Here is a 26,024-nt window from a genome sequence, read left to right on the forward strand (position 1 = left end):
TCTGCACAATATTTAGTTTGGACTTGTGCTTTTGAAACACAAGACACTTCTGAGAAGGCCCTTCTCAGTCTATGAGTAAATCCTGGTTAGTTTGTTGTGGGGGTTTGATTTGACTCAACCACATGATCGGAGTCAGGTGATGGAATTGGGAAGAAAAACTAAAAAAAGGACAAACGGTTAGCTGTAGGAGCTTAGCAGCTGCTCTCCCTTAGTGAGGAGCCGTGACCCGCTTGGAAAATGGGTTCCTGTCCCAGGTCTCTGCTTTGGAGTTTAGGTGCAGCTTGTTTGATGGGTGAGTAACTACTTTTAAAATGTGAGACTTGTTCTTTGTGGTCTAGAAAGATACTAGTTAGGATTCTAAACTGCTGCACTGGGAGAACGCTGGGGCTTTGCATTTTCATACAGTTACTGGTTTCGGAAGCAATGTTTAACAGCAGGGAAAAGGGTGAGGGAACAGAGGAAAGGAAAAGAGGCTGCAAAGACATGATTAAAAGCATTTAGTCTTGCAATTGGATATAAATATATACAGCAACAGTCAGCTGGTACAACGCCCCTGAACAACAACATGTGGCTGAGCACATTGCTCAGCTATGTTTAAATATTTTGGAAGAAAGACTTGAGAGTTGAGCTAAACCCTGAATGTTCTGTAGTACTTTGCTTGCAGAATGGCAAAAAAGCAGGAGGAAGTCTTAGAAAATGACCCTCGCAGCTCCAAGGTACACAGAATAATCAGAGTCTTTCTGCAAAGCAAAGCATAGATACCAAACATACTGCAAGAGGGGTTTACATACTTATCTTTCTGTTACAACAGATGATATGCTATGGGCCAGATGTCACCCTCAGATGAAAGCAACTCTTATTGAACTCTGTGGGAGCTGTGCATGTATTTGAGGGCAGAATTGTCCCTTTGTTTAGTCTCTAAATAAATATTTTATATTAGTTTTAGTGTTTTTACTGTTGGGATTCCAAGAACTTTGTATTCTTTACAATATGTATCATATTTATGCCAAGTGGCGTTGTCTGTCCGCATGGTGGAGGCCTATACCTTTCGATTGTAAGCTCTTGGGGACGAGGGCAGTTTTTTTGTCCTGCCTAGTGCCAGGGGCCTCTGGGGCATGACTGGTGCTCCAACACACTGCCAGAATACAAACAAATAATAATACATCCTGCTACTCCATTGAAATGGGCAGGCTTGCATTTTTAAAGCCATGTACAAGGGCGTTAAGCTGCTCAAATAACTAACTTTGTAGTTTTATCTGTCTGACAAAGATATAACTCATAAATGAGCAAGACTTGCAGTCCCTGCTCTGCTGGGAGTTAAGCAAATATGGATGCTCTCCCACTCAGAAGCCACTTGTTCACCTCTTCATTCTTTAGTAAAACAAAAGGTGTTTTTTAAAAAATATACTCACCTAGATATGTAGGTTTGTTTTGATTTATTTCACTTGGATTTGAATGATTATTTTCACCAGATTTGCAGACAGTGTATGGAGAGGAGGGCAGAGGAAGGAAATCCAGCAGACCACCAGGCTTCATTTGCAAACTGTAGACTAAAGACTGCCTACCTTACATATCAATGGTTGCAAATACTGTAAGTCAGGAAGAATTTGTCTCTGTAATTGAAAGAGTTCAAAAGAATTTCCAGGACAAATAAAGGCTGTTTGGTCAATGTTGGGGGGCCTAGCTGGCATGAGCTGTCCCATCTTCAACACTTTCTGGAGGTTTTTTAGCTGTATTTTTAGTGATCTTTTAAAAAATGGTTCCTTCCCTCTAGAAAGCAGAATAAATCATTAAATTCAGTAAATTAAAATTTTCAATAACCATTTCAGCACCAATTTCTAGAATGTTGGATAAAAAACCTTGTATAAAAGCACGATTTCTGTGAAAAATAAGAAACTTCAATGGTTTTGTGAAAATTTGACAGCTTCCTCCCTCCACCCACAGTTTTTGAATAAAATAGCTATTTTCAACAAAGGATTTAAATTTTAAAAAATGTCAACAGTCCTGTGCAATCCAGGGAATTTAAGCAGCAAAGAATCCTGTGGCACCTTATAGACTAACAGATGTTTTGCAGCATGAGCTTTCGTGGGTGAATACCCACTTCTTCGGATGCATTCACAGTCTTTTAGTCCTGAGCTGATGGTGTCAAATTTGCAGATGATCTGGAGCTCAGCAGTTTCTCTTTGAAGTCTGGTCCTAAAGTTTTTTTGCTGCAGGATGGCCACCTTAAGATCTGCTATTGTGTGTCCAGGGAGGTTGAAGTGTTCTCCTACAGGTTTTTGTATATTGCCATTTCTAATGTCTGATTTGTGTCCATTTATCCTTTTCCTTAGAGACTGTCCAGTTTGGCTGATGTACATAGCAGAGGGGCATTGCTGGCATATATTACATTGGTGGACATGCAGGTGAATGAACCGGTGATGGTGTGGCTGATCTGGTTAGGTCCTGTGATGGTGTTGCTGGTGTAGATATGTGGGCAGAGTTGGCATCAAGGTTTGTTGCATGGATTGGTTCCTGAGCTAGAGTTACTATGGTGCGGTGTGCAGTTGCTGGTGAGAATATGCTTCAGGTTGGCAGGTTGTCTGTGGGCGAGGACAATTTAAATCTACGTCAGTACCTGTGGCTGAAGACAAACTTCCATGGCAAGACAAATATCCAGGAGCTGTTCTGCAGCAGGTCATACTAGGTGATCATAATGGTTCCTTCTGAAAATTTATTCCAGGAGAGCCCAATGGTATGCTATAGCCAATGCACATGCACCACTCAGCTTATTGTGAGATCCATCTAACAAAACTGGAATTGGAACCAGGGCAGCTCATTGGCATGTGTTCCCAAGGGGAGAAAATTGACTTTAGATTTTAAGGAAGGCTGAGTCAGAAGAGAGGGACTCCATGTCTTGGTCTTTGGTCAAGGTATGGACACCAAAGTGCCTTTCCTTAAAGGTACTGCAGAATTGCTGTTTCTGATTAGGATCAGCATTGAGTCCCACACATTTCAGAAAAGCAGTATCAGAAGAAATAATCAAGGCCATGGAGGAAATGAGTCCTAGCAAGACCCCCATCCCTGATGGCCCACTGATAGAATTCTATCAACATTTCAAAGCAATTCTGGCCTTTAAGCTCTAATACAGGGGTAGGCAACCTATGGCATGGGTGGCAAAGGTGGCACACGAGCTGATTTTCAGTGGCACTCACACTGCCCAGGCCCTGGCCACTGGTCTGGGGAGCTCTGCATTTTAATTTAATTTTAAATGAAGCTTCTTAAACATTTTAAAAACGTTATTTACTTTACATACAACAATAGTTTAGTTATATATTATAGACTTAGAAAGAGACCTTCCAAAAACATTAAAATGTAATACCGGCACGTGAAACCTTAAATTAGAGTGAACAAATGAAGACTCGGCACAGCACTTCTGAAAGGTTGCTGACCCCTGCTCTAATACATTTACGAAGATGCCTTCAAGAAAGGTATGTTACCTCCTACTCTGAGGAAAGCCCTGATTGCTGGAATACATAAAGCAGGTAAGGATGCACAAAAAAGTGTCATAGCTATAGACCCAGCCCGTTAATCAATACTGATATAAAAATATTTTTACAAATATTGGCTAAGAGATTTGAAAAAGTAATGAGTGATATGGTTCACCCCCATTGGGTGGGATTTAATAAAATATGCATAGTTCAAATAATACACGTCAGTTATGGCATTCAACACTCTAGAAATCTCCATGCAATCATTTCACTTGATGCAAAGATAGCTTTTCACAGAGTGAACTGGCAATATCTGTTTCTTACCCTGGATAAATCCTTTATTTCATGGATAAAGCTGTTATATTCCAAACAACTCTTGTATCCTAACAAATAGCACAATATTCACACACACACACTCCTTGACTGGTTTCAGAGAAATCAGACAGGGATGCTCCCTCCCCATCCCCTGACTCTTGTTCAATCTAGCATTAGAACCACTTGCAATACTAATTAGGAAACACCAAGGGATTCCAGGGATCAAATCAGGGTCTCAGACAAATATCCTTCCCTATGCAGATGACATCCTCCTATTTATTAAAAATCCAGATCAATCCATTTCAAATACCTACAAACGTTAGATAACCGACATTCTCTGGCTACAACATAAATTGGAGGTAGTCAAGGCTAACCTAGCTGCATTAATCATGCCATTAGCAATTTCAATAGATGGCAGGCACCAACTCTCACAATGAATTCCCTTCCCAGGATCGTTTTTATTCTGAATTCCCTCCTTATCCATATTCCTCTCACTTTTATTTTATCAAGATTAACACCATATTCAGTCCTTCTTGTGTGGTGCTGGTAACAAACCCAGGCTCGCTTTAGAGAGATTACAGTTCTTTTGTCAAAACAGGGGTGTGACGGTCCACACCCCTAGGGTCAGGGCAGCACAGCCTAGTGGCCAGACTCTATGGCGCCACCCTTCAGTGCAGGGCAGCGCGGCCTAGCGGCCAGAGTCTATGGCATTGGGGCACCCCTTATGGGGTGTGGCAGCCCCAGTAGGAGGGCCCAGGCCCACCCAACTCCACCGGCCCTGACCCAGGGCCCTAACAGTGGCGTAGCAGCTTGCCACTGACTCAGAGGGGGAGTCCTACTGAAACATGCTGAGTTTCCCTGGGTGGGAGGTACCACTCCATCACCATCCCTGGGTCACTTCCTACCAGAGTCTGTGTTGGGGTTTCCCATGAGACATCGGGTCCTCTGTGTTCAGCGGGGCTGGTCAGCTCCAGGTTTTCCTCCAGTCACCGGGGTGCAGGTGAGCCATGGATGGCTTTGGTTCCGGTGCAGTCAGAGGCTGTGGCTGGCCCTCCGCAGGAGCTTCCCAGGCAGGTCCTTCCCCTGCAGCCTCTCACCCAGAATGAGCTGTTCTCCCTCCCTTTATACTACTAGAGCACTTGGAGCATGCCCAGTCTTGCCAGGGGGCGGGACTTCTGCTGTCAATACCCGGGGCTTAACCCTGTCTGGGCTAGTGCGGAGTAAGCACAGCCCGTCACAAGGTGGTTTCAGATTTCCCAACTTTGAACGTTACCATCAGGCAATAGTTCTCAGCCAAGCAGCACAGTGGCTCGTTCCCTCAAGCTGTAGAGGCCTGGATTGGCTCCCTCTGAAAGCTGAATTGGTTTCTCCTTTACCCCTTCCCAATGTGCTCCTGGGATTATTACTGATTCTCTAAAGAACAATCACCAACTATTGTGGCAGCCAAATATACTTGGTGTCCTCTGTCTGCTAAACTTAAAAATCACCCCATGTTACATACCAAGGCCTCTCTTTGGGATACCTCAAAATTCTGTAAAACCCCATCATTTGGCCAGATTGTATTAGGAAAGTGATTTACTGAAAATGACACCTTCCTCCCTTTTACAATATTAAAAGAAAGGTTCAGGCTGGAGGCTAAGGAGTGGCAATATATCCATCTGAAACATGGTGTCTCCCATCTGTTTGGCCCCATTGCCTGCACTACCCCGACCACCTAAACTGCTTTCACTTCTCCAACTATCACTCAGGCTGCCAAGACCTATGGCAACACTATATGCACACTTGGCTAGCAAATTTGAATTAAACAAAGATGCCCTAAAAAAAAAAAAAACCAACGGGAGGAAGAACTAGGCCAGTTATTGTCTGCTAACCAATGGAAAAAATTTTTAGCCAGTGCTCCAAACTGTTCCTTTGACCTCCATTTAAGATTAATCCAGCAGAAAATCATATAGAGGCTGCATTGGCTCCCTTGCCAACTATTCAAAACATGTGCCACTAAACCAGACAAATGTTGGCACTCTGATTCAGCAGGTGCTAACTTAACCCATATGCCAGTGGTTCCCAAACTGGGGTTTGTGAACCCCTGGGGGTTCCTGAAATGTTACAGGGGGATCTCAGGAAAAAAATTCCTAATGGTCCATAGGAACCCTGGGCAGCATGGGGCCAGCAGCCCAGAGCCCCTGGACTTCCAAGAGCTAAGCAGATCAAAGCAAGCATAGCTATCACACTGAGGAGCTTTAAACTTCAAGACTCCTTATAAGAAATGAAAAAGGAGGTGGATATTTTTTGCTGTTTTTAAAATTAAATAGGCAGCCAGTATTGTTCTTCATAATAATTTTAAAAACAAGTTTAAGCTTTGTTGTAATGTGCGTTGTTTGCCTGGACTGCTCAAGACCTGAATGCTTGTGTAGGAGGCACAATTTCAGTTGGCTTCTTAAATACCTTCCTGCTGTTTCACATCTGATACTCCTTGATGAAACATAGGAGCCGTGTCTTATAACAGGCTTATTCAAAGTGATACAAGCTACGAAAGTGAGATCTTGGAAGAGTGTTACCGTTTTCATAATGTAATAAAAATACTGTAGTGATAAATAATAATAAATAGTGTGTAATAAGCATGTCATAAAAACAAATTTTATATTTCCAAGATCACTGCTTTTATAATTTATACTCAGGTAAAGGAGAAAATCCCTGGAAATATTCACTTTTAGGAGGGGGTTGGTGAGACACGTTATTTTAGTGAAAGGGGTTCATAGGTTGTTAAAGTTTGGGCACCACTGCCAGATGCTCTGGGAATGCTCCTATACCCTTATGTTTTGGACACAACTTAATTGCAGAATTAATTTTCTTCCTATCAAATAAAATTGCGTTACGAGAGAAACATATGATCTTAAAGCTAATGGGTGTTAATTGGAAGTTGAATAAATCTGAAAAGCTTTGGCTCATCAGAGCACTAATAATCGCTAAAAGCCTAGTGTCACAAATCTGGAAATCCAAAAAAAGACCAACAATTGAAGACTGGAGCATAGTATTGTAAGCTTGGCCACCATGGAAAGAACTGGATACTGTACCAGAAATACCCAAGGAACATTCTCAGAGATGTGAGATGCTTTTCTGGAAGTATCTGAATGACCCTATTAAATGCATGGTCCCCCTTTTCCCCCCTCCTCTCTATCCTCTTCCTTCCCTCCCAGTCTCTATCACCCTTTCTCTGAATTTTGCTTCTATTCTTTATCTTATTTTAATAATTTTACTTTAACCAGTTGGGAGTTTTATAAACAAATTGTGCTTGTAAATTGTGTAATAGAAATAATTGATTTATATTTTGATTACATTTGATATACATACATATATATGATTATTCATATTTTATATAAATGTTTCAAATATAGCTAAGGTGAAGTAGCAAATGGTTAATCTATTATAAAAAGTGTATGTATTATGAGAAGTTTACCTATAGTTTGTTATTTCTGTGTGTGTGTGTGTATGTGTGTATTTTATATATATATAAAATTTAATATAAAGTTAATAGGAAAAAAAGGATCAGCACTGAGAAAGCCTGAATGATCGTAGCAATCTAATTTGCTACAAAGGCTTTTGTTGCAAAGCACCCTAAATGTGCTAAGCACTGAATATGCTCTTAGGAAAAAATGCCATTAAGAGCTTACAATTTTAACAGACTAGATAAGCAACAATCAATACGGAGCATGCATGGAGAATGGTCAAGATGTTAGGTACTCCTCTGCTTAAATATTTTTAAATTGTAGATCTCTGATTCCAAATCAACAAAGAAGTTAGTGTCAGTGTAATGCTAACCTCTATAAAGCACAGAAAAGTTCCCTTAACAGACAGTTTTCATATGACTAAAAGGCCAGAGTTCTTAAAGATTAACTGTCAATGGACCCATTTGTTCAGCTGCGTGATTCTGTTGTAGAAATTAAATTCTGTATTTTAGTCATATTTCTCAAATGTCCTTAGGTTACAAACCAACTGAATTCCCATGAGGATGGTGGTGTTTACATCTCGGTAACCCCAGCAGTCCCAGCTGATTGCAGTCCCATTGTGCCACATGCTGTACAAACACATAGTAAGAGAGAATCTCTGCCCTGAAAAAAAAAACCATCATCTAAATAGGCAAGACAGAAAAAGGGTGGAGGGGAAAGGAAGCTCAGAGGGGTGAAGTGTCTTGCCTTGTGCCACGCTGCGGGTCAGTGGCAGAGCTAAGAGTATAATCCTGGTCTCCTGACTCGCAGTTCAGTGCCATACCCACTAGACCATGCAGCCTCCCCATGGTGTACATGTCCTGTTATTTCCATAGCTTATATCTCTGATCCAAACTGATCCATTCACCTCTTTGAAACTGAACCTTGCAGCAGCAGTTCTTAAATGTTGTTTAAACTTGTCCTTTCCCCTGCTACTTACATTTAAGTTCCACACACTCCCTTTATGCTGGAGCCTCCTAAATGTGTCCTGAGTAGGACAAGGTGGGTAAACATCAGGTGAAGCAGAAGAAAATTCAACAAATAAAATGATGGTGTGTGAATCAGTGGCTTATTCTGAAAATTAAGAAGTTATTTTTGTACTACACACTTTAACAATATTTACATTTCTTACATCTAGTATCAAGATCTGTCCACTTATTCAAATCTAAATTCCTAGCCATTTAGGAAAAGAATTTTGTTTATTTTTAATTAATTTCTCTTAACACCAGCACAATAACTTGTGAGCAGTTTTTGGACATTTTGTATCTATGCCCGATCCAGCTTCCAGACGCTGATGTAAGTTACAACAATGATGATTCTTGGGCTAAGGCGTTGAGGAGGTGGGAACAAAGAAATCCTTTAGTCTCATAATTGTGTTTTACATCTGAGAGGTATCCGTTCACACAATTTCAGCAGCAGCAGCAGTTAGTTATTGTAAAAAGTACCTAAAAAATCCCCATGCCAACTTCCTGATCTATTGCACTCCCTCCTCCTACACTGATGTGACAGCTGTTGCTGTTTTTTGAAATGCCTTAATCATTATGTTGCTAAATTTAAATCATCTTGCTACTCTCTTTGCTTTTTAGTTTAATGGGTCTTTCTCCCCCTCAACGATGGGTAACAGGGCCAAAATGGCTACTCCCAGGTCAAAGGCTTGTAGATTTCACTTTTAGCAAGCAGACATATTTTAACCTATTACATGTAACAGCAAAGCAATCTGAATCACAATTGTTCCTGTAGGATTTTGAGGAATCCACCTCTCCAAACACACAAAGATGCGCAGTGTAAAAGCGAAAGCATTAGGAACCTTACAGAATAGAACTTTTCAGATGCTGATTCAAGCATTGTAGAGATGCTGATATAGTTCAGAATTATGATGCCCTAAAGGTGACCCAGTGAGTAAAAAGGAGACTTTTTGCATGCAGACTTGTAGATTATATTTTTAAAAATGCACCATCCTCCAATGAACAGCTCCTGCAATTCAAATATAATGCTGGGGGTGCTGTTCGTTCTGCCCCAGGTACTGTGGATTGCCTGCAGATACTTCCACAGTATGAGACTCATTCCATTTCTAGGAACATAGGAATTGCTAAAGTGGTGGGCAGGGAAAAACACTTTGAAGAGTCTGATGCCATGGGGCGGTCTCCTTTGGTTCAAGCGCATACTTACTATTGGTTAGTTCAGTCCATAATTTAGGAGTCCTCCTGGATTCCTCACTGACATTAAGCTTTCACAGAGCAGCAACTATAAGTAATGCTTTCTATCATCTCTGGTTGGATAGGACTCTCTGTCCCACCCTGGCAGACAATGACCTGATCATCTTTGTCACCCCTCCTTGGGACTACAGCAATACAATATGGCTCACCAAGAAGTCACCAGCCCTTAGGAGACTCCAACCAAGTACAGAACACTGCAGTTCATCTGCTCAGCAAAATGGGCTACCTCAAACACATCAAACCTGTTCTCCACTCTCTTTAAACTGGCCTCCCTGAAAATATTCAATCAAACCTGAAGGTGTGGGCCTTATCTTCAGAGCACTCAGTGGGCTGGTCTGGGATATCTAAAAATATCACCTAAAGCACCAGGATGAAGACTGTGGTTGACAACTTCGTTCCTTAGGCACAATGCAACTTTCTAGTATAAGGGTAAAGCTCATCTGTGCATGAGACAGAGCTTTCTCAGGCGGCCAGTCCAAGCCTGGAATGAACTTCTCCAGGAACTAAGGACCATCACAAACCTCATCACATTCAACTCCAAGTGCAAAATTCACTTCTGTGACCTGCCTTCTCCAATGAAAATACCAAGCAGCATGGACATTAAAACAAAACAAAACTCTACCAAAACAAAACACTACACTGCACACACAATTCTCCCCCTGGGGAGGAGATATGAGAGACGATGAACCATATAAGTTACAGATGTTAGGCACATCCCTTAATGCACTAGTGAAAGGCACTCAGATACCCTGGTGATAAGAGCAATACAAGGAATAAAATGGAATGGACCAGACGACAAGTCCATCTAGTTCAGTACCTGTCTCCAACAGTGGGCTTCAGAGGAAGGTGTAAGAACCCCACAGTGGGCAGATGAAGATAATTCACCTCCCATTAACTATTAGAGATCAGGATGAGATTTACAGATTGACATTAGCCCTGAAGCATGAGGTTCAATATACCCTTCAATGCGTGTTATTACAATTTTGGATATTCTTGTTATTCATATAAATATCCAATCACTTTCTGGATTTTATGTTCTTGGCCTCAACAACTTCCTGTGGCAATGAGTTCCACAGTCTACCTATGCACTTTGTGAAAAATATTTTATCAGTTCTGAATTTGTCGCTTGTTAATTTAATTGAAGGTCTCCTTGTGTTATAAGATGGTGAGAATAGAAGCATCTGATCTACCTTCTCTAGACCATTAATTACTGTATATACTTTTATCTGGTTTGCTTCGCTCTGCATCACTTCTTGAACATAATGGAGAAAATGTTTCCAAACGAACATCAAAAAAGCAAATGGATTTGGGTGAACTGCTAGATAAATGAGTCTCCATGGAGTTGTCTCCCCAGATGGAGTACACTAACTGAACCACTAACAGTAACTTTTCCCCTCTTAGGTATTGTTGTTGGACAAACGACCACTGCCCAGGTCTCTACGGGATCACCACTGGTATCTGCTGGTGTTTCGTCAGCTGCTCCAAATGCAACCACTGTCGGGGTCTCTACGGTATCTACTACAGCTGTAACAGTAACAGCTGAAGTGCTGTCAACCACTGCAAACCCCACGGTGCCATCTGCCACAACAGTATCTGCTGAGGTTTCGTCCACCACCCAAACTGCAACTGTGTCCACTATTCCAAATAGGACCACTGTTCAGGTTTCTCCAGGACCAACATCAGCTGTGACAGAGTCGGCTGGGGTAACATCAGCTACCTCCCATGGCACAGTACCTACCAGCATGCTGTCTACTGCTCCAAACGTGACAGCGTCTGCTGGGGTTCCATCAGCCACTCCATTCGTAACCACCATGGAGTCCACAAACTGCAGTGCAGTGAACACAACAGCGTGTACAGCTTGTTCACCAGGAACGTTTCCCAGCAATGGTAAGATTCGGAAGATTTCCCTCCCCGCTGCAGCTCTCTTACTTTGTCTATAGAGGTGATTGCAAAAGGGACAAAAACTGGGTGTGTGATTTTATTGCTGTATCATGCCACAAAAAAAAAAAAAAGGGCTCAGATTTCCCCCCCTACTTGTTTTTTACATTAGAACATCAGGCCTTGTCCACCCTGTCTAACCTGGAGGACTCCATGGTTGATTGAAGAAGTGGTAGAATTACAACCTAAAAACACAATGCAGGTGAAACATAGCTAATTGAGAGGGGGAAGTGATTCTAAGTATGGTAGATATGAACAAAAACAATTTCAAACTATTTGTTTCAAACAATCGGAAAGAAACCTCCATTAAAGATTCAGTATCCCTACCCCTTCAATTACATGCTCAGAGAGCTCCCAGTCCACCTCTGTTACACAGGAAACCCCTCAGCAATGAGACTTGACATTTCTGATTTTCTAAAGTAAAAACTATCAAACAAGAAAAAAAATAAGCCTTTCCAGACCCCCTTCATACTCTTTAAAGAAGCAAAAAAGGGCAACCTGCCCCCCCCCTTTCTTTTCCCCACTGCAGGTCACCTGTAAGGGTGAGTGTGCACTTTCTTTCTTATTTTTAAGCTCACTTTTTTAGGCAATAAGAATGAAATTAAAAGCTCAGATGAATATAAAGCCCAGAAACAAATGTTTCCACTAACCAGCCGGCTGGTGGGGCCATCGTCTCCATCCCTACACAATACTGAATACCTGCTCTGTGCTAATGCCTAGAGTATTCAGCTCTTCATAAGGATTCATGTTCCACAATGAAAAAAATCACCCCAAAGGAAATTCTCCTTCATATCACATGTGGTCAACCTATGGAATTCACTATAGCAGGAGGTCAGTCAAATAAATACCATAGTTTTAATTTTTAAAACCAGACTGGATAACGTTAGGATCAATAATAAAACATGTATCAGGGCATGGTAAGAGAGGGATAACCAGCTCTCATGCTTTGAGGCATGAGACAATCCTTGCAGAGATCAGGAACTAATTGCCAACACCACCGTATACAACTTCGTACAATTGGGTCCGTTATAATCTTTCCTGTCCCACATGCTCTGTTGCAAGGTAGCAGGCACTGGCTCCTGCCAGACGAAGGATAACAGATTTGAGGACCAAGAGCTGGTATGGAAAATCCTACATAATTATTCTATGTAGAATAAACTAGTTTTGTAGAATTAAGACTGATAGAATTTTTATGCTGTGGGAACAGTAAGTGTCACATGCTCAAAAGACTTTCTCCTTAAGGCAGAATTCTCTGCTTTGGGGTTTTCTGCTTCAGTTCTATTTCTTGCTAAACTTACATTAATCAATGATCAAAAGTAATTTTTTTCGATTTATTTTTTCGACTGAGGGTGAGGAAAAACCTCCTGGACTCTCAAATTAAAACCAGCCTTGTTAACTATAAAGATTACACAATGGAGACAACAGATTTGAGACCCTCGACTATATAACCTACTCTCTGTTTAACAATCGTTCTTGTGCCAGTTTGAGCAGAACTCTGGGATTATTAAAATCTGATTTTTAAGATAAAATTCAATATTTTTTGTTTTCCATCCTATAGTGTTATATGAGGACAAAATTGTGATAATGTTGTCTGAGGCCTACTTAGAGAAAGATATTTCTACATTCATGATATTGATCTGTGTTTTAAAAACTGGTGTTTTATCTTTGGATACAAATGTCATTTTTAAAAAAATGTTTATTCTGTTTTAGAGACATTGGGTTGTGTCTGCTGCTCAGAGGGCTTCTGCGCAGACCCTATTGCTTGCATACCCTGTCCAGTGGGTCACTATCAGCCTCGAGCTGGAAAACTGTCATGTCTGCTTTGCCCACAAGGATATTACACTAAGTAAGTCTCTAGACCACTGTTGTGATTGGGATTGCATTTGTGGTTAGGCACAGATTGTGTATTCTTTCTCTCTCTCGCTCTCATTGCAATGGCGTCTACTACTTTGTGTTTGTACAATTGCCTAGACCAATAGGTCCTTGTTCTTGCTTCACCATTAGGCACTACTGAAATAAACATGATTGCTAGTCATTTCCTGGAATGAAGGATCTCTTTTGCTGCCCCCAGTTAGGCTGCAGGAGCAGTGTTAATGGGGTTTCCCAACAGTAGAAAACACAAGATTTTACTTAATCAAAAACTAAGGCTGGGACGCAAGAGATGTGGGTTTTTTGCTCCAGCTCTTCCACGGACTTCCTCCTGGGTAATTCAAAGGAGTCTTGTAGCCTCTGTCTCTGCATCTTAGCTTTCCCATCTGTAAAAGGGGATAGTATTTCACTGCCTCAATGAGGTGCTCTGAGGCTTAATTAATTAATGATTGCAAGGTGCTACCGTGACTATCAAAATGCCTACAAATACATGTGTTGGCCCAAGAAACCAGTCCTCAGGTTGTCCAGACTTCATAACCTAAGTGAGACCTGTGGTATAGTGCAGCGTTGACTTGGTTGCCGCTGTAATTTGTCTATGCTCATCTGCTTTATTTTATGTCTCCTGTAGAAATTAGATCTTTGCCTCGTGTGCATGGTCACTTGTGACTCACGGATCGTCTGTGTGCAAATATTTCATTTGGAAGCATGTATTGGCCATTTACACACATTAGACATATACAAATGTTTACAGGCAGCCTCAGAGCTGTAGAATGCATTGGCATACTTTAATAAGAGGTCCTGTCACTGGGTACTAAAAGTTTCAGCTGATTGTGGTTTAGCAGCTAATTCTTCTTTCATCCCAGTTTATGAAACCCCCATGGATGTTGGAGGGCTCTGCAGTAGCTTGTTCTCTTGGTGACTTTAATTTAAGGCAGGTGAGTGGTCCCCTGTCAAAGGCCAAGCTAAATTCTTGCAATTAAACTATTACAATGGCCACAATTGGACTCCTGAGCTATTGAGAGATTACCAGGTTTCTCAGTCAGGCTAGTGATGCCTTAAATAAGGATCTCACAGTTCCAAGAACAAATACTTCTGCCACTTAATCTATGTCTCCTAATTTTTACCTTTAATACAAATCCCAGCTAGAGCTAGCCGCTAGTCCACTGCAATGTGAACCTGCATTCAGTGCCTCTTTCCCCCAGCCAGGTATGCAATGAATTCTACGGGGCCTCAGAATCAGTAACAATATGATATATCTGATCAGAGTGCAAGTTCCAAGGTGGCATTAATTACCATTAGTAATAGGGGATGGGAAAAGATACCTAAGGGGGCATGGAGGAGAGGGATCAAACTGAGAAGGAAATTCCTCATTTAGAAAAGTGGTATGACTTGGATCTGCCGATAAGAAACGCATTAGCCAGTATATGGACCCCTTCTCCTGAAAAAAAAAAAAAAAAGAGAGCATATTTCATTACCATCCCCAGCTCCTGTTCAGGTCTCATTTAGGCTTTATGGCCAAGATTTTCAAAACTGGATACCTAGACTCCTAAATCCTGGTTGAGGCTTCTGTTGAAGTGACCTGATGTTCAAAGGTGCTGAACACCCAGCAGCTCCCATAAAAATCTATGGTAGATGCTGGGCATTCTGCACCTTTGAAAATCAGGCCTCTTGTGTGCCTGAGTGTGAACTTAGGCTCCTAACTTCAGGCACCCGTTTTAAAATCTTGGCCTAACTTCCTTGAGGATGGGACTTTGTAATCTTGTCCCACCCATAACTCTCTGTAAAGCTTGCAGCCCACCGCAGGAAACGCATAAACCATCTCTAGTAACAATGCAACCGAGAACTTCATTTCTTAACTGAAGGTTTAAAGCTCAGGCTAGTTCTGGACTGCCTCACCTTCATTAAACTATTTCTGTATTTCCTAGAGATGCACAATATACAAGCAAGCAAATAGGCCTGTCAAGCTCAGAAGCTTCCATTTAAGCAGCTTAAATGTGACTGAAACTTTTTTTCCTCATGAAAAATACATAAAATGGAACTAACTTGATTTAACTTTCTTTTTAGTTTAACGAAAAGTGTTGTCTGCCTGCCCTGTCAGCCTGGCTCTTATTCCAATGAGGCTGGGGCACCAGCTTGCAGACCATGTGGGAAAGGTATGCGTTGACTCTTACTCACCTCCAAAGTGTGCTGTGATGCCAGAATGTACAAGATTTTTCTTATAACTGGTTACAGTAACAGATTACTTAAAAGAAAAAGTAGCATTTAGTAACAGGATTGTTTTTTCAGACCAAAAAAACCTGAACTATGGATTCCATTTCTTTTGACTGTTCTAATATGTTTTTCTAATTTGATGGAAAAATTGCCATGAAACCATGCATATCGCCTTGTTCTTGTGTGTAACAAAATAGCGTATGCTCCCCCTCACACCTGTACGAGCCTGTGATAACCCTCCTGTAGGGTCTCTCTCTCTCTTCAAGTCCTCTTGATTTTCTTCAGAGGGGGAGGCCAGGTGTCCATGTACCCCGACAAGTGTAAGTTCCTCCTACTTCAGATGACTGGGTCAGAAGCACAGTTGCCTTTCCTCAGTCCAGGCAAAACATTCCTCCCTATAGCTTTTGTATGGGAAGGTAGGACAGCAACTGCACACCCTTGAGAACTTGCTGGTAGCCTATACCCAAAACGGCACTTTTGTCAATAGCCTTTTTCACCTTCACTCGATTCAATGTAAAATGGGGATGGAGCGCTCCTCCCTGCAACACCAGCAGCTCTGCAGGGCCTGTCTACGCATCACAGGGGCACAGCGTGTCATTTTGCAGTTCCTGACAGAGTTTTAAATCTTGGCAATAGCCCTAGATTGAAGTGGAGTGTCTGAACCTCCTAGACGTCATGCTAGTATTGCAAGGTCATTATGATACTACCCTGGTTTTAGGGCTCCTTAAAAAAAAATCCAAACACCCCTCTCCCTAAAATCATTGGCAGGAGAACACACAACAAGGTTTTACACATCATTGGTGAGAATCATCTTAACTCTTTGTAACCTTGGTAATTTTGTGACTGGTGACATTACAGGGAAGATTCCTCTTTTCTATCTCCTTAGGGCATTTCAGCTTCCAGAAAAATTCAGCATTCTGCATGCCCTGTCCACGTGGATCATTTTGCAAGTAAGAAATTCATATATGATTTTTCAAGGGTGTGGGAAAGGGTAGTAGGATTCTTTTACTATTGGCAAATGATTCAAGAGACCAATTCAACTGGCAAAAAGGGAGACATCCTTGTTTTTCACGCTGATCAATTAATATCTCCCTGCTGAGCAATGTTATAAGGGGGACCTGGCTGTTTGGAGAGAGAGAGTCTCTTGAAGATTCCAAAACTCTGTTCTCCTTAACTGAAATTGATACTGTAGTGAACACTGATTTATGGTAAAAGATCCTAAAAATTCAGTGGGTCCGTGATGATGAGCGAATGGTGACCCTATACATGTGTTTCAGTGGTGCCATGAGGCTAGCCCAGTAATGGTGCAATGGCAACCTATTTAGCTGCTGCACCAGAGGTTACAGTTCAGGATTCCCCTTCTTCCCAGACTACGCTGTTGTGCGGAAGACAAGCAGCCAACAAGTGAATAGAATTAGAAACTCCCATCAGTTGACAGTCACACCACAGTCCAAGATGTGGTTTTATATTAAGGATTAAACTCACCGGGTAACGAAGGAGGAGGAGAAGAGGGCAGCAGATAAACTCCTCTGTACAAAGGCACGAAGTCATTTTGGATGGAGAGGAACTTGAGAATTCACGAACAAAAATTCCTCCGGGGGAAGGAAGAGTCAAAAAGAAAATAAGTAATAATGAGCTGGCAAATACTGGTCTTTTGTTTTAAGAAAGCTGGGGCATTTAGTGACACACTCTATTTGTGATGAGCTTGGATGCTGAGAAGTTATCAGAACTGATTAGTATTCTGTGAAGGTTTCACATTCCATAAGGCCATTCCCCTTTTCTTTCTCCCCTTCCCTGTTCTGTTTTCTTTTGATGTCTACCTTCTGGCCTAGGCTTTGTGTACATTAGGGTGCCAGCCACTTGAATGCAAATCCCTACTGTAGATGTGCTGCACTACTTTAAGTTGTGACTTGCATTGGTGTAGCTTACCTCAGCTACGGGGGTCTGCACTAGAAGTTTGTACCAATGCAGCCACACAGCTGGCTAAAACCCTAATATAGACAAAGGCCTCAGTTCTTAATTTAAGGACTGAAGGGGAAATAAAGCCAGCATTAACATCCAAGTAGTTTAGACCTAGTCAGCTTTTGCTCAATGTGATATTCAGTTTACATGCTGTATCAGATGATTTAGCTAGAGTTTAGCTATATTTGTATATTTCTTTTCCTCTCTCCTCTTCTCCCCAAAGTACTACCAACTGCAGCAATTGTACAATTTGCCCCACTGGAGAAGAGGCCCTTACAGAAGCATCTGAAGAATGTGCACCTTGTCTGCCAGGTAATTAATTAAAAGAAGGGAAATGCCGCTGATATTTTCTGGCTGAGGACAATGAGCCTTATTTAGAGAATAAAACTTGCAGAAGCTTTAGTCTGACTTCTACTAGAAAACTGGCCAGCAGCTGGCACCTGTTCTCAGCAACAATGCTGAAATGGGTTTACCAGCTAGTATTTGCAGAACACACCATTTCATCATTATTGCAGAAAAATTCTTGCAACTTTTATTTTTACCATGCAGGCAGGCAAACTGTTTTCAGCATCAATACATCAGGATTTTGGCTGGATTTTGACCAATACATCAGCAGTGGTCTGTCTTACCAAATGTAGCTGATCTATTACAAGCTGAATACATTTTAATTAACACCATCTTTATTCAATCCCCTTCCCTGGTGGTCAGCAACGGGTTCGTTCACTAGTACCCTAGGTTGGTTACAGCAGACTCAGAAACACTTCTCCTTATTCCTGGGGGAATTCTGTGTTAAAAAGTTAAAAATTCTGCATATTTTATTTGTCAAAACACATTATAATCATGCTAGTTTCAATTACTTTGGTAATTTATTTCAAAATACCTGTCAGCAAGTATGTCTAACAATACAGACCAAAAATAAAATAGTTCAAGAATTTTTTTGACAAATGGATTCCCTACTAGGCATATTAATACAGAACTCTGAGTAATTCATTTAAACTACAATAGAGAACTGTATTTCCTGCACCTCCCAGAAGCAGTGCAAAGGCTTAGGGGAGTCCGGTGTAATGGAATAGCTGAGGAAGAGGGAAGGAGCCTGGGAGTGAACCTGGAGGGTTGTTGGGTGTGGGTGGGAGAAGTATGGAACAGGTTTTTTTTTTGGGAGGGGGGGATTATTAGGGAGTTGGGGAGCCCCCTCCATTCAGACCCTGGCTGATCCCTAGCCTCTTCCATTCCATCAGGCACATCTGCCCCGTCCTCATATGGCCCTGCAACCTCCCTACGCCTTGTGGCCCTGCAGCCCCCTTCCCATTCAGTTCCTGTCTCAATGCTGTCACCCCACTAGCTCCTGAGCCCCAGGCTGTCCCCCCACTAGTCCTTCTGAACGCCAGTGTGATCCCATTCCCCTCCCCCGCCAAGAACCCCACTCTTTTCCTCCCATGCCTCCTTACGTGACCCCACTGTGAGGAATGCAGCCTCTTCCCCCTCCCTCTCCACTAGCTGGCTGCCCTCTCTTCTGACATCACAGCAGCCCTTGGTAGGCAGAAGTTGTAATTGCAGCACCTCTCCAACAGAATCTATATTCTGTGGAGAAAAAGAAATCTGCGGGGGACATGAATTCTGTGCGTACGCAGTGGCACAGAATTCCCCCAGGGGTATTCTATAGTAGGCCAGACTTTGGCTTATACTACAGACTTTGTCCAGCATAGCTACGTTGGTCCAGAGTGTGATGAGGTGTAATCCCTGACTGATACAACTGTGCCAGCAAAAAGCCCCTAATACGGTGCTTTTGCCTGTATAATTTATAATTTATTTTTCTCAGGAGAAATGAATTAAGCTATACGGGCAAAAGCACAGTCACTAAGTGCTGCATCCACTAGAAGAGCTTTGCTGGGATAGTATGCTGATATTCCTATGCTAGTACTCACATTGTAGACCTGGCTTAAGTCTATAAACAAACAGTGCAGGGGAAGCTCATGAAGGGGAAAATGAGGAAATGTGATTTCTAGCCTCTATTCAATATTGTCTTATATAAACACCAAACCACATACAAGTCAGTGATATGGCATTATGCTACAGCCCCTGCAGCAGAGCTAAAAAACACCAGGAAGTTCTATAGTGAAGTAGAAGCATCCGACGAAGTGGGTATTCACCCACGAAAGCTCATGCTCCACTATGTCTGTTAGTGTATAAGGTGCCACAGGACTCTTTGCTGCTTTTACAGATCCAGACTAACACGGCTACCCCTCTGATATAGTGAAGTAGTGTTTTTAAATATACAAGACGCATTAAACATTAACGCAGCAAACATATAGTCCCACAATTTTAAAAGACCCACAGTTCTTATGAACATATGAAGTTCAGAAAATTTAAAAAAATTAATCATTTAACAATTTTTAAACAGCTATCAACTTTCAGTTGGATAGAAGAGATGGATTCAACCCACAATTATAGACAAACATCACTGAACTTTGGATTCAGTATAGAACTTTGCAGCTTGTTCTCATCATTGGTTTTGAAATATGTGAAAATGCAGAATAGTATTTCCCTGTATTTTACTGAACTCATGACTCAAACTAACTCTATTTGCCAAGTTTAAAAATGCAGGCTTCCTCCTTCTTCAAGCCCATGTGTTCTCTTTTAGTTTTCTCTGCCCATCAGCATAGACCAATTGAGAGACCAATTTTTGCTTTGTGCATTAAATGTTTTCAGCATTTTTACTCTCTCCTTTAAAGCACAGGTCAACCATGCACTGATACCAAAAGTCCCAGTAGTCTAGTCCTACCCTTCATTTTGTGCTTCTTTTGATTTGTAGGTACATATAAAGGCCCCAGCAACAGCAAATGTGAAATCTGCAATATAGGAGAATACCAAGTACGAAGGGGCAAGGAGAGCTGTGACAAATGCCCAGAAAATTATTACTGTCCTGTAAGTCTCTCTAAGCTGCAGCAGTGGTCTGTCTTACCAAATGTAGCTGATCTATTACAAGCTGAATACATTTTAATTAACACCATCTTTATTCAATCCCCTTCCCTTGTAGGGTTCTTTTAGCTTTTTTTGCTTAAAAAAAAAATGTAAACACAGCCATGTTAGAGAGGAGTCATTGCAAATGTTAGCCACCTCTAGAGTTATGTACCTATCCTTGTTCCACACATGAAGCTTCCACTGATCCTCCACTGGGAGTTTTAGGGAAAACTAAAGACTAGAAAGTGGCCCATTAATTGTGTTACTTGAAATATGGACAAAGCTGTGTAAGAGACCTGTTGCTCTAAATCCTACAAATAATGGTGCCATCCTGAGTGTACCCATGAATAACTTGAGCCTAATTTAACCAACCTGAAGTTACCACTCTTCACTTGCTGTAAATTTCAGGCTTGTCTACACCAGGGGTTCTCAACCTTTTTCCTGCTGAGGCCCCCCTCAACATGCCTTAAAAATGCCAGGGCCCAGCAGGAGTGGGGGGGGGGGTAACTCAGAGCTCTGGGCCGGGGGGGACTCTTGTGCATAGGCATAGTTTTACTTCTATTTGGGGGTCCAGGGAGGGAGCGCCACCTCCACCCTCTGACTCACTCAGGTCACCCAGCCCAGCTGGGCTGTGTGGGGACACAACCAAAAATAAAACTCAAAGTGGGGACTCAGTTCAAAATGTTTGAAAACTGCTCATGGTGCAGGGAGGGCGTAGCTAGGGGCTGTGTGAAGTGAGGGGGGTAGCTCAGGGTGCAGGTAGGGAGTAGCTAGACGCTGTGTATAGGCAGAAGCGCTGTGTGTGTGTGTGTGTGTGTGTGTGTGTCCGTCCGTCCCAGTGCAGCTCCCAGCTTCAGCCCCCACTGCTCCTGGCTTATTTAGTGTCCTGCACCATGCTGGGCAGTGTCAGTGCTTAACAAATAATACAGTCTTACCTGTCTGATGAAACTACCTATATTGTATTTTCACTTCCTTAGAGTCCAGATGTGAACCCAATTGCGTGTCCTTCTAATGCCTTCTGCCCAGCTGGGAGCACTCAACCACAATATTGTATGGAAACATTTCTTTATAAGGCAGGAAACTCTTGTGAACTGGCTCCTCTAACCATTGTATTACTAGCCGTTTCTTCAGCAGGTGAGTAGTATTTATGCTATAGTAAAAGTGGAATACATTCCACTCTGCAGCTTGGGTAACTTCTTGTTTAATCAACAGTGGAGGTGTCCTCTTGGTGGTATATTCTTGACTAGTTTTCTGACATCTTTATTTCTTGTGTGGGTTCTCTTCTTTTGGCCACTGCTTGCTCCTTGTATTTTTGTTTTCAGAGGAATTAATTTTTTGTGCCTTAATTATGGGGCCTCCTAGGATGCTCTAGCCTATTTTAATTAGATTTCTTAATATCCCTAAAATATTGCCCAAAAGCACAATAGTACAGTATGATAGAAATATGGACAGCAGCTTTAAAGACATAAGAATAACTTCCGGGGTTGCTGTCCGATGTCTAGTCACCACTAGCCTAGTCAAGGGTGTAACATTTGACAGAAGTCAGTGAGTTGTCCCACGTTGCTGCTTTACAGCTGTTACATATTGGCACATTTCTGAAGCAGCCAAAAATGCTGCCTGTGCCTTGGTGGAGGGTGCCCTAATAATCAGAGGGAAAGAGGCTGAACACCTGATAGTTTGTAGAGAGACACTGTGTAACCTATTTAGAAATTCTGCGATGAGATAGCTTGGCCGTTCAACAAGCCAGATATAGCCACTGAGATCAGGCGATAGACTAAAAAGGTCTAGTCCTGTCCTGGTAATAGAATAAAGCTCTGCAAACATCCATCAAATGTAGCTTGCATTACATGTGACTTCAGGAAAAACCCAATGTGGTGCTTTACTCAACTAATCAGGTGAAGCTCTAGAGCAGTGTTTCCCAAACTGTGTTCTGCGGAACACTGGTGTTCCACATGATGTGAATAGATGTTCCGTGAAAGAATTGTAATTAAAAAAAAAAAGGTCTTTAATTTTTTTTTTAATTTTAGATTTGGCATATTTGAAGTGTAGTTTACAACGCTTTTTGAATGACTATAATTAACATAAAACTCTTTTTCCAGTTATTGATAGATCTCATTAATCTATCAAGCCTTGAGTGAAAGATATTGTAACATGCATGTTGAGCGAGCAGTCTGGTAAAAAAATTGATGCTGTACAGTTGTCAGATAATACTGTTGCACGCCGTATTAAAGATCTTGCCGATGACATACCCCTTCCACTCTTTATTTCTTGTGTGGGTTCTCTTCTTTTGGCCACTGCTTGTTCCTTGTATTTTTGTTTTCAGAGGAATTAATTTTGTGTGCTCTAGAGACTACTTTAAGGATGCGTAGGGAGGTCCTGCTTTAAGGGTTTGTAGCTCGTTGATTCTGTGCGGAGGTGATGGCCAATAGAAAGACAGTTGTGAAGCTAAGGTCATTACTGAGCACATTGCTGGTTGGGAAGTTTTCAATTAAACTGATTGTCATCAGTGAGGCCTCGTCATTGAAATCAAAACTTTTTGTGGCCTTTGAGCCTCAGTATACTTACTGAGTAACTCCACACTCTCAAAGGGCAGGTCTTCGTTCATGGCCTACTCCTTCCTAGGCATGCTTGATACTTAGAGCCATGATGCTCTACACAGCATCACTGCCAAGGCCACAGATCTAGCTGCTATGTCAGAGGCATCCATTACTGCCTGTAAAGCCAATTTGGCCTTCCTTAATTATTTCCCTGAGTTCCTCGCTGCTGTCATGTAGGAGTTTTGAGGGAATAAGTGTCATTGTTGATCCCAAGTCAAAAGAGTTCTGAAGGTTTATATGAAGGGTTTGATTAAATTTAGTCAAAGCTAAGAACTAGCAGGTCAGACATGTACCAGGTTCTGTCTTGCTGCCATGGGCAATAAGAGGGAACTCAGGGAGGATCACAGCCACCCTATCCTGCACAGCCCGTGGACACTGCCATTAAAAAAAATATATATATCTGATCTCATGCATGAAGCACATGTGCATCTACAGTGGGATCCACATTGATACATATTCAAAGACATGGCAGTAACAGCACTGCCAGCTTTCCCAAATTATACAAGATTGTTTTGACCCCCATATCAGGAGCTCTTGTTGGCTACCTGATGGTGTGGAGCTACCAGCTTCTTCCCATTCTACTTAATTTTGTGTCCCAGCTCCAGCCCCAATCTCTGCCTGAGTGCAGCAAATAATTCTGCCCCCCGCTCTCACCACCCCCCATCCCTGCCTCTTGCCCCTCAGTGCACCTCTGCTCCTCCAAGGATTCTTCCACTCCCCACCCAGGCCTGGGACAGCAGTTACAGCTATCCTCTTCTTAGGCATGGGGTGATCCAGGGATGGGGCGGGTGCATGAAATGTGTGTGTGTGGGGAGCAGAGTGACCCATTTTTCACTAGGAGGAGGAGGAGCAGAGCTGCCCTGACTTGCTGAGCTTATCCTGCTCCCTTCTTACCCTGCCTTGTGAGAACGGTGTCAGCCCCTCAGTGCCACCTCTTCCCCTCCCGCAAAACCTCCCCTCAGCTTCCAAGAGGAAAAGGGAGAGCCTGCTTCCTGCAGCGGACCTGATTGGCTGCTCTTCCTCAGTAGATGGGGATGTGATGAAGGCAGCCAATCAATTGGGGCTTTGCCTGGCCAAGATGGGAAATCATTTGAAGGCTGGATCCTCTCCTCCTTCAGCTGGTCAAAACTGCATTTCAAGAGTCAGGAGCTGCATATGTTCCAAAATTGTCACGAAGGTAGCAGTTAAAATAGGTATTTGGTATGAAAATATATTAAAAAAAGGCTTGTGTGAAAAAGACAGTCCAGTTTGGAGTCACCTCCTACCACTCTTGGGCTTTCCCATCAGAGATGCTTTTGAAGAAAACCATTCAACACTCAGTTAAATCATGTATTTCAAATGGAGTTTAGCCTGAATGAGGACTAAATAGAAAAATACCAAATTCACAAGAACCAGGGAATATTTCATAAAGGTTCAAAGGTTCTGTCCTGGGTGGGCATGCTGGTGCATCACAGCAGAGGAGCATGTGTCACTAAGATCAGTTTCTCTGGTGTGGTTTGGCCAAAAAGCAACTAAAAATAGCATAGCAGAACTTGATATATGTCAATTATTTTCCATGTCCAGTATGTTCAGTTTAGAAGTAATTTTTTTCCTGACAATCCTGAACACTCAGTCTAGAATCAGTCAATCTGGGTTCTTTCCTCCTTGTGCCTCATTATAGGATTATAAGGATTCTGCAGGTCAAGCTTATTTCTCAGCCAAGTCTTTCAATAGATGTGCACAGGTATAACCAACTCAGAAAAAGAATTCTGGTGATGCATGTTAAATAGAATCCAGCCCTCTTTCTACTAGCACAGAAGAAAAGTTAACAGGAGTGAAAGAGTAGCCAACTTAATTTTGTCATTCAAGTCTGCCTACGAGACTGCACATCAAAAAGGAGATTTGAATAAGATCATTTTTATAGTCACCTTTCATAGTAGAGTTGCACTTTCAAAGTTGTGTTTTGAGAAGTGAAATTATACCTACCCAAAATCAATTTGCACTAATTTAAATGAAAATAAAGCCTTACGTTGTCAGAGTGTGAGACTGCTTTATCAATAAAGCTCAGAATAAATTACTTCTGACATTTTTTCCCTTCCCTCCTGAAAATAATTTTCATTGTTCATTTTTCCAGGTGGAGTCCTTCTTGTGTCTGTAATAATTCTGAAACAAAGGCAAGAAAATGGCAGGAAAACTTTAAAATTTCCATTACTTTCAAAAGGAGCGAGGCCATACACAACTTACGGTGTGACTGGGCGCACAGAACCAGTATATGCTGGCTGGTAGTTGGCTAGGATTGTACAGAGTTGCAAAAATCACAAGCCTTTTCTCAGTTTCTATTCTCATGTTTGGTGATTTGATAGATGTGAATTTAGGACGGTGTCTGGGCAGAATGTAAGACATTATTAATCCATGGGGATTTGTTTGAGTAGCCAAAACATTTAATTGTAGCTGTGAATGAACAAAAATGAAACTTAGAAAGTGATTTGATTTGTGCAGGTCTGGCTTAATTCAAGAATAAGAATAGGTGCATCCTTACGCATTATCACTCCCACTGCCAAGAGAGAAAATTGTGTGTCATGGCAATCCTCTCAATTTCAACAACAGACAATACTGTAAGTGAGTATGCGTTAGCATCATATAACATAGCCTCGTTACAGTATGCTAGCTATTCCTACCATGGCAGGACTTAACACAAACATAATTCCTCTTAAGAACATACAGAATCTCTTCTTCCACTCCCAAAACATGACTGTTTCCCCTAAGCAGGAGTGGGCCAGAGAAAGTTGCATGCAGGAGCGGCTCTATGTATTTTGCCGCCCCAAGCATGGCAAGTCAGGCGGCTTTCGGCGGCACGCCTGCAGGAGGTCTGCCGGTAACACGGATTCGGTGGCATGCCTGCGGGAGGTCCGCCGGTTCCGCGCCTTCAGTGTACCCACCACCGAATTGCTGCTGAAACCGCGGGACTGGCAGACCTCCCACAGGCACGCCGCCGAAAGCTGCCTGCTGCCGCCCTCACAGCAA

At 42.1% G+C, this 26,024-nt stretch overlaps 1 protein-coding gene across 2 annotated transcripts; it reads left to right on the top strand.

The window, feature by feature from the left end:
- LOC120406436 (sushi, von Willebrand factor type A, EGF and pentraxin domain-containing protein 1-like) lies at positions 1-25,891 on the top strand. 2 transcript variants are annotated; one of them, XM_039541321.1, is made up of 9 exons: positions 1-292; positions 10,885-11,370; positions 13,132-13,267; positions 15,355-15,443; positions 16,388-16,451; positions 17,687-17,775; positions 20,276-20,388; positions 21,402-21,558; positions 25,135-25,891. In XM_039541321.1, exons 1-9 carry the CDS (start codon positions 238-240, stop codon positions 25,284-25,286), a joined length of 1,341 nt encoding a protein of 446 aa, XP_039397255.1. In that variant the 5' UTR covers positions 1-237; the 3' UTR covers positions 25,287-25,891. The 2 variants fall into 2 exon arrangements, with proteins under 2 accessions (XP_039397255.1, XP_039397256.1); XM_039541322.1 differs by lacking the exon at positions 1-292 and adding an exon at positions 3,395-3,524.
- The last annotated feature ends 133 nt before the right edge of the window (positions 25,892-26,024 follow it).

This window comes from Mauremys reevesii, linkage group 5 (assembly GCF_016161935.1).
Source record: "Mauremys reevesii isolate NIE-2019 linkage group 5, ASM1616193v1, whole genome shotgun sequence".
Classification (NCBI taxonomy): Eukaryota; Metazoa; Chordata; order Testudines; family Geoemydidae; genus Mauremys; species Mauremys reevesii.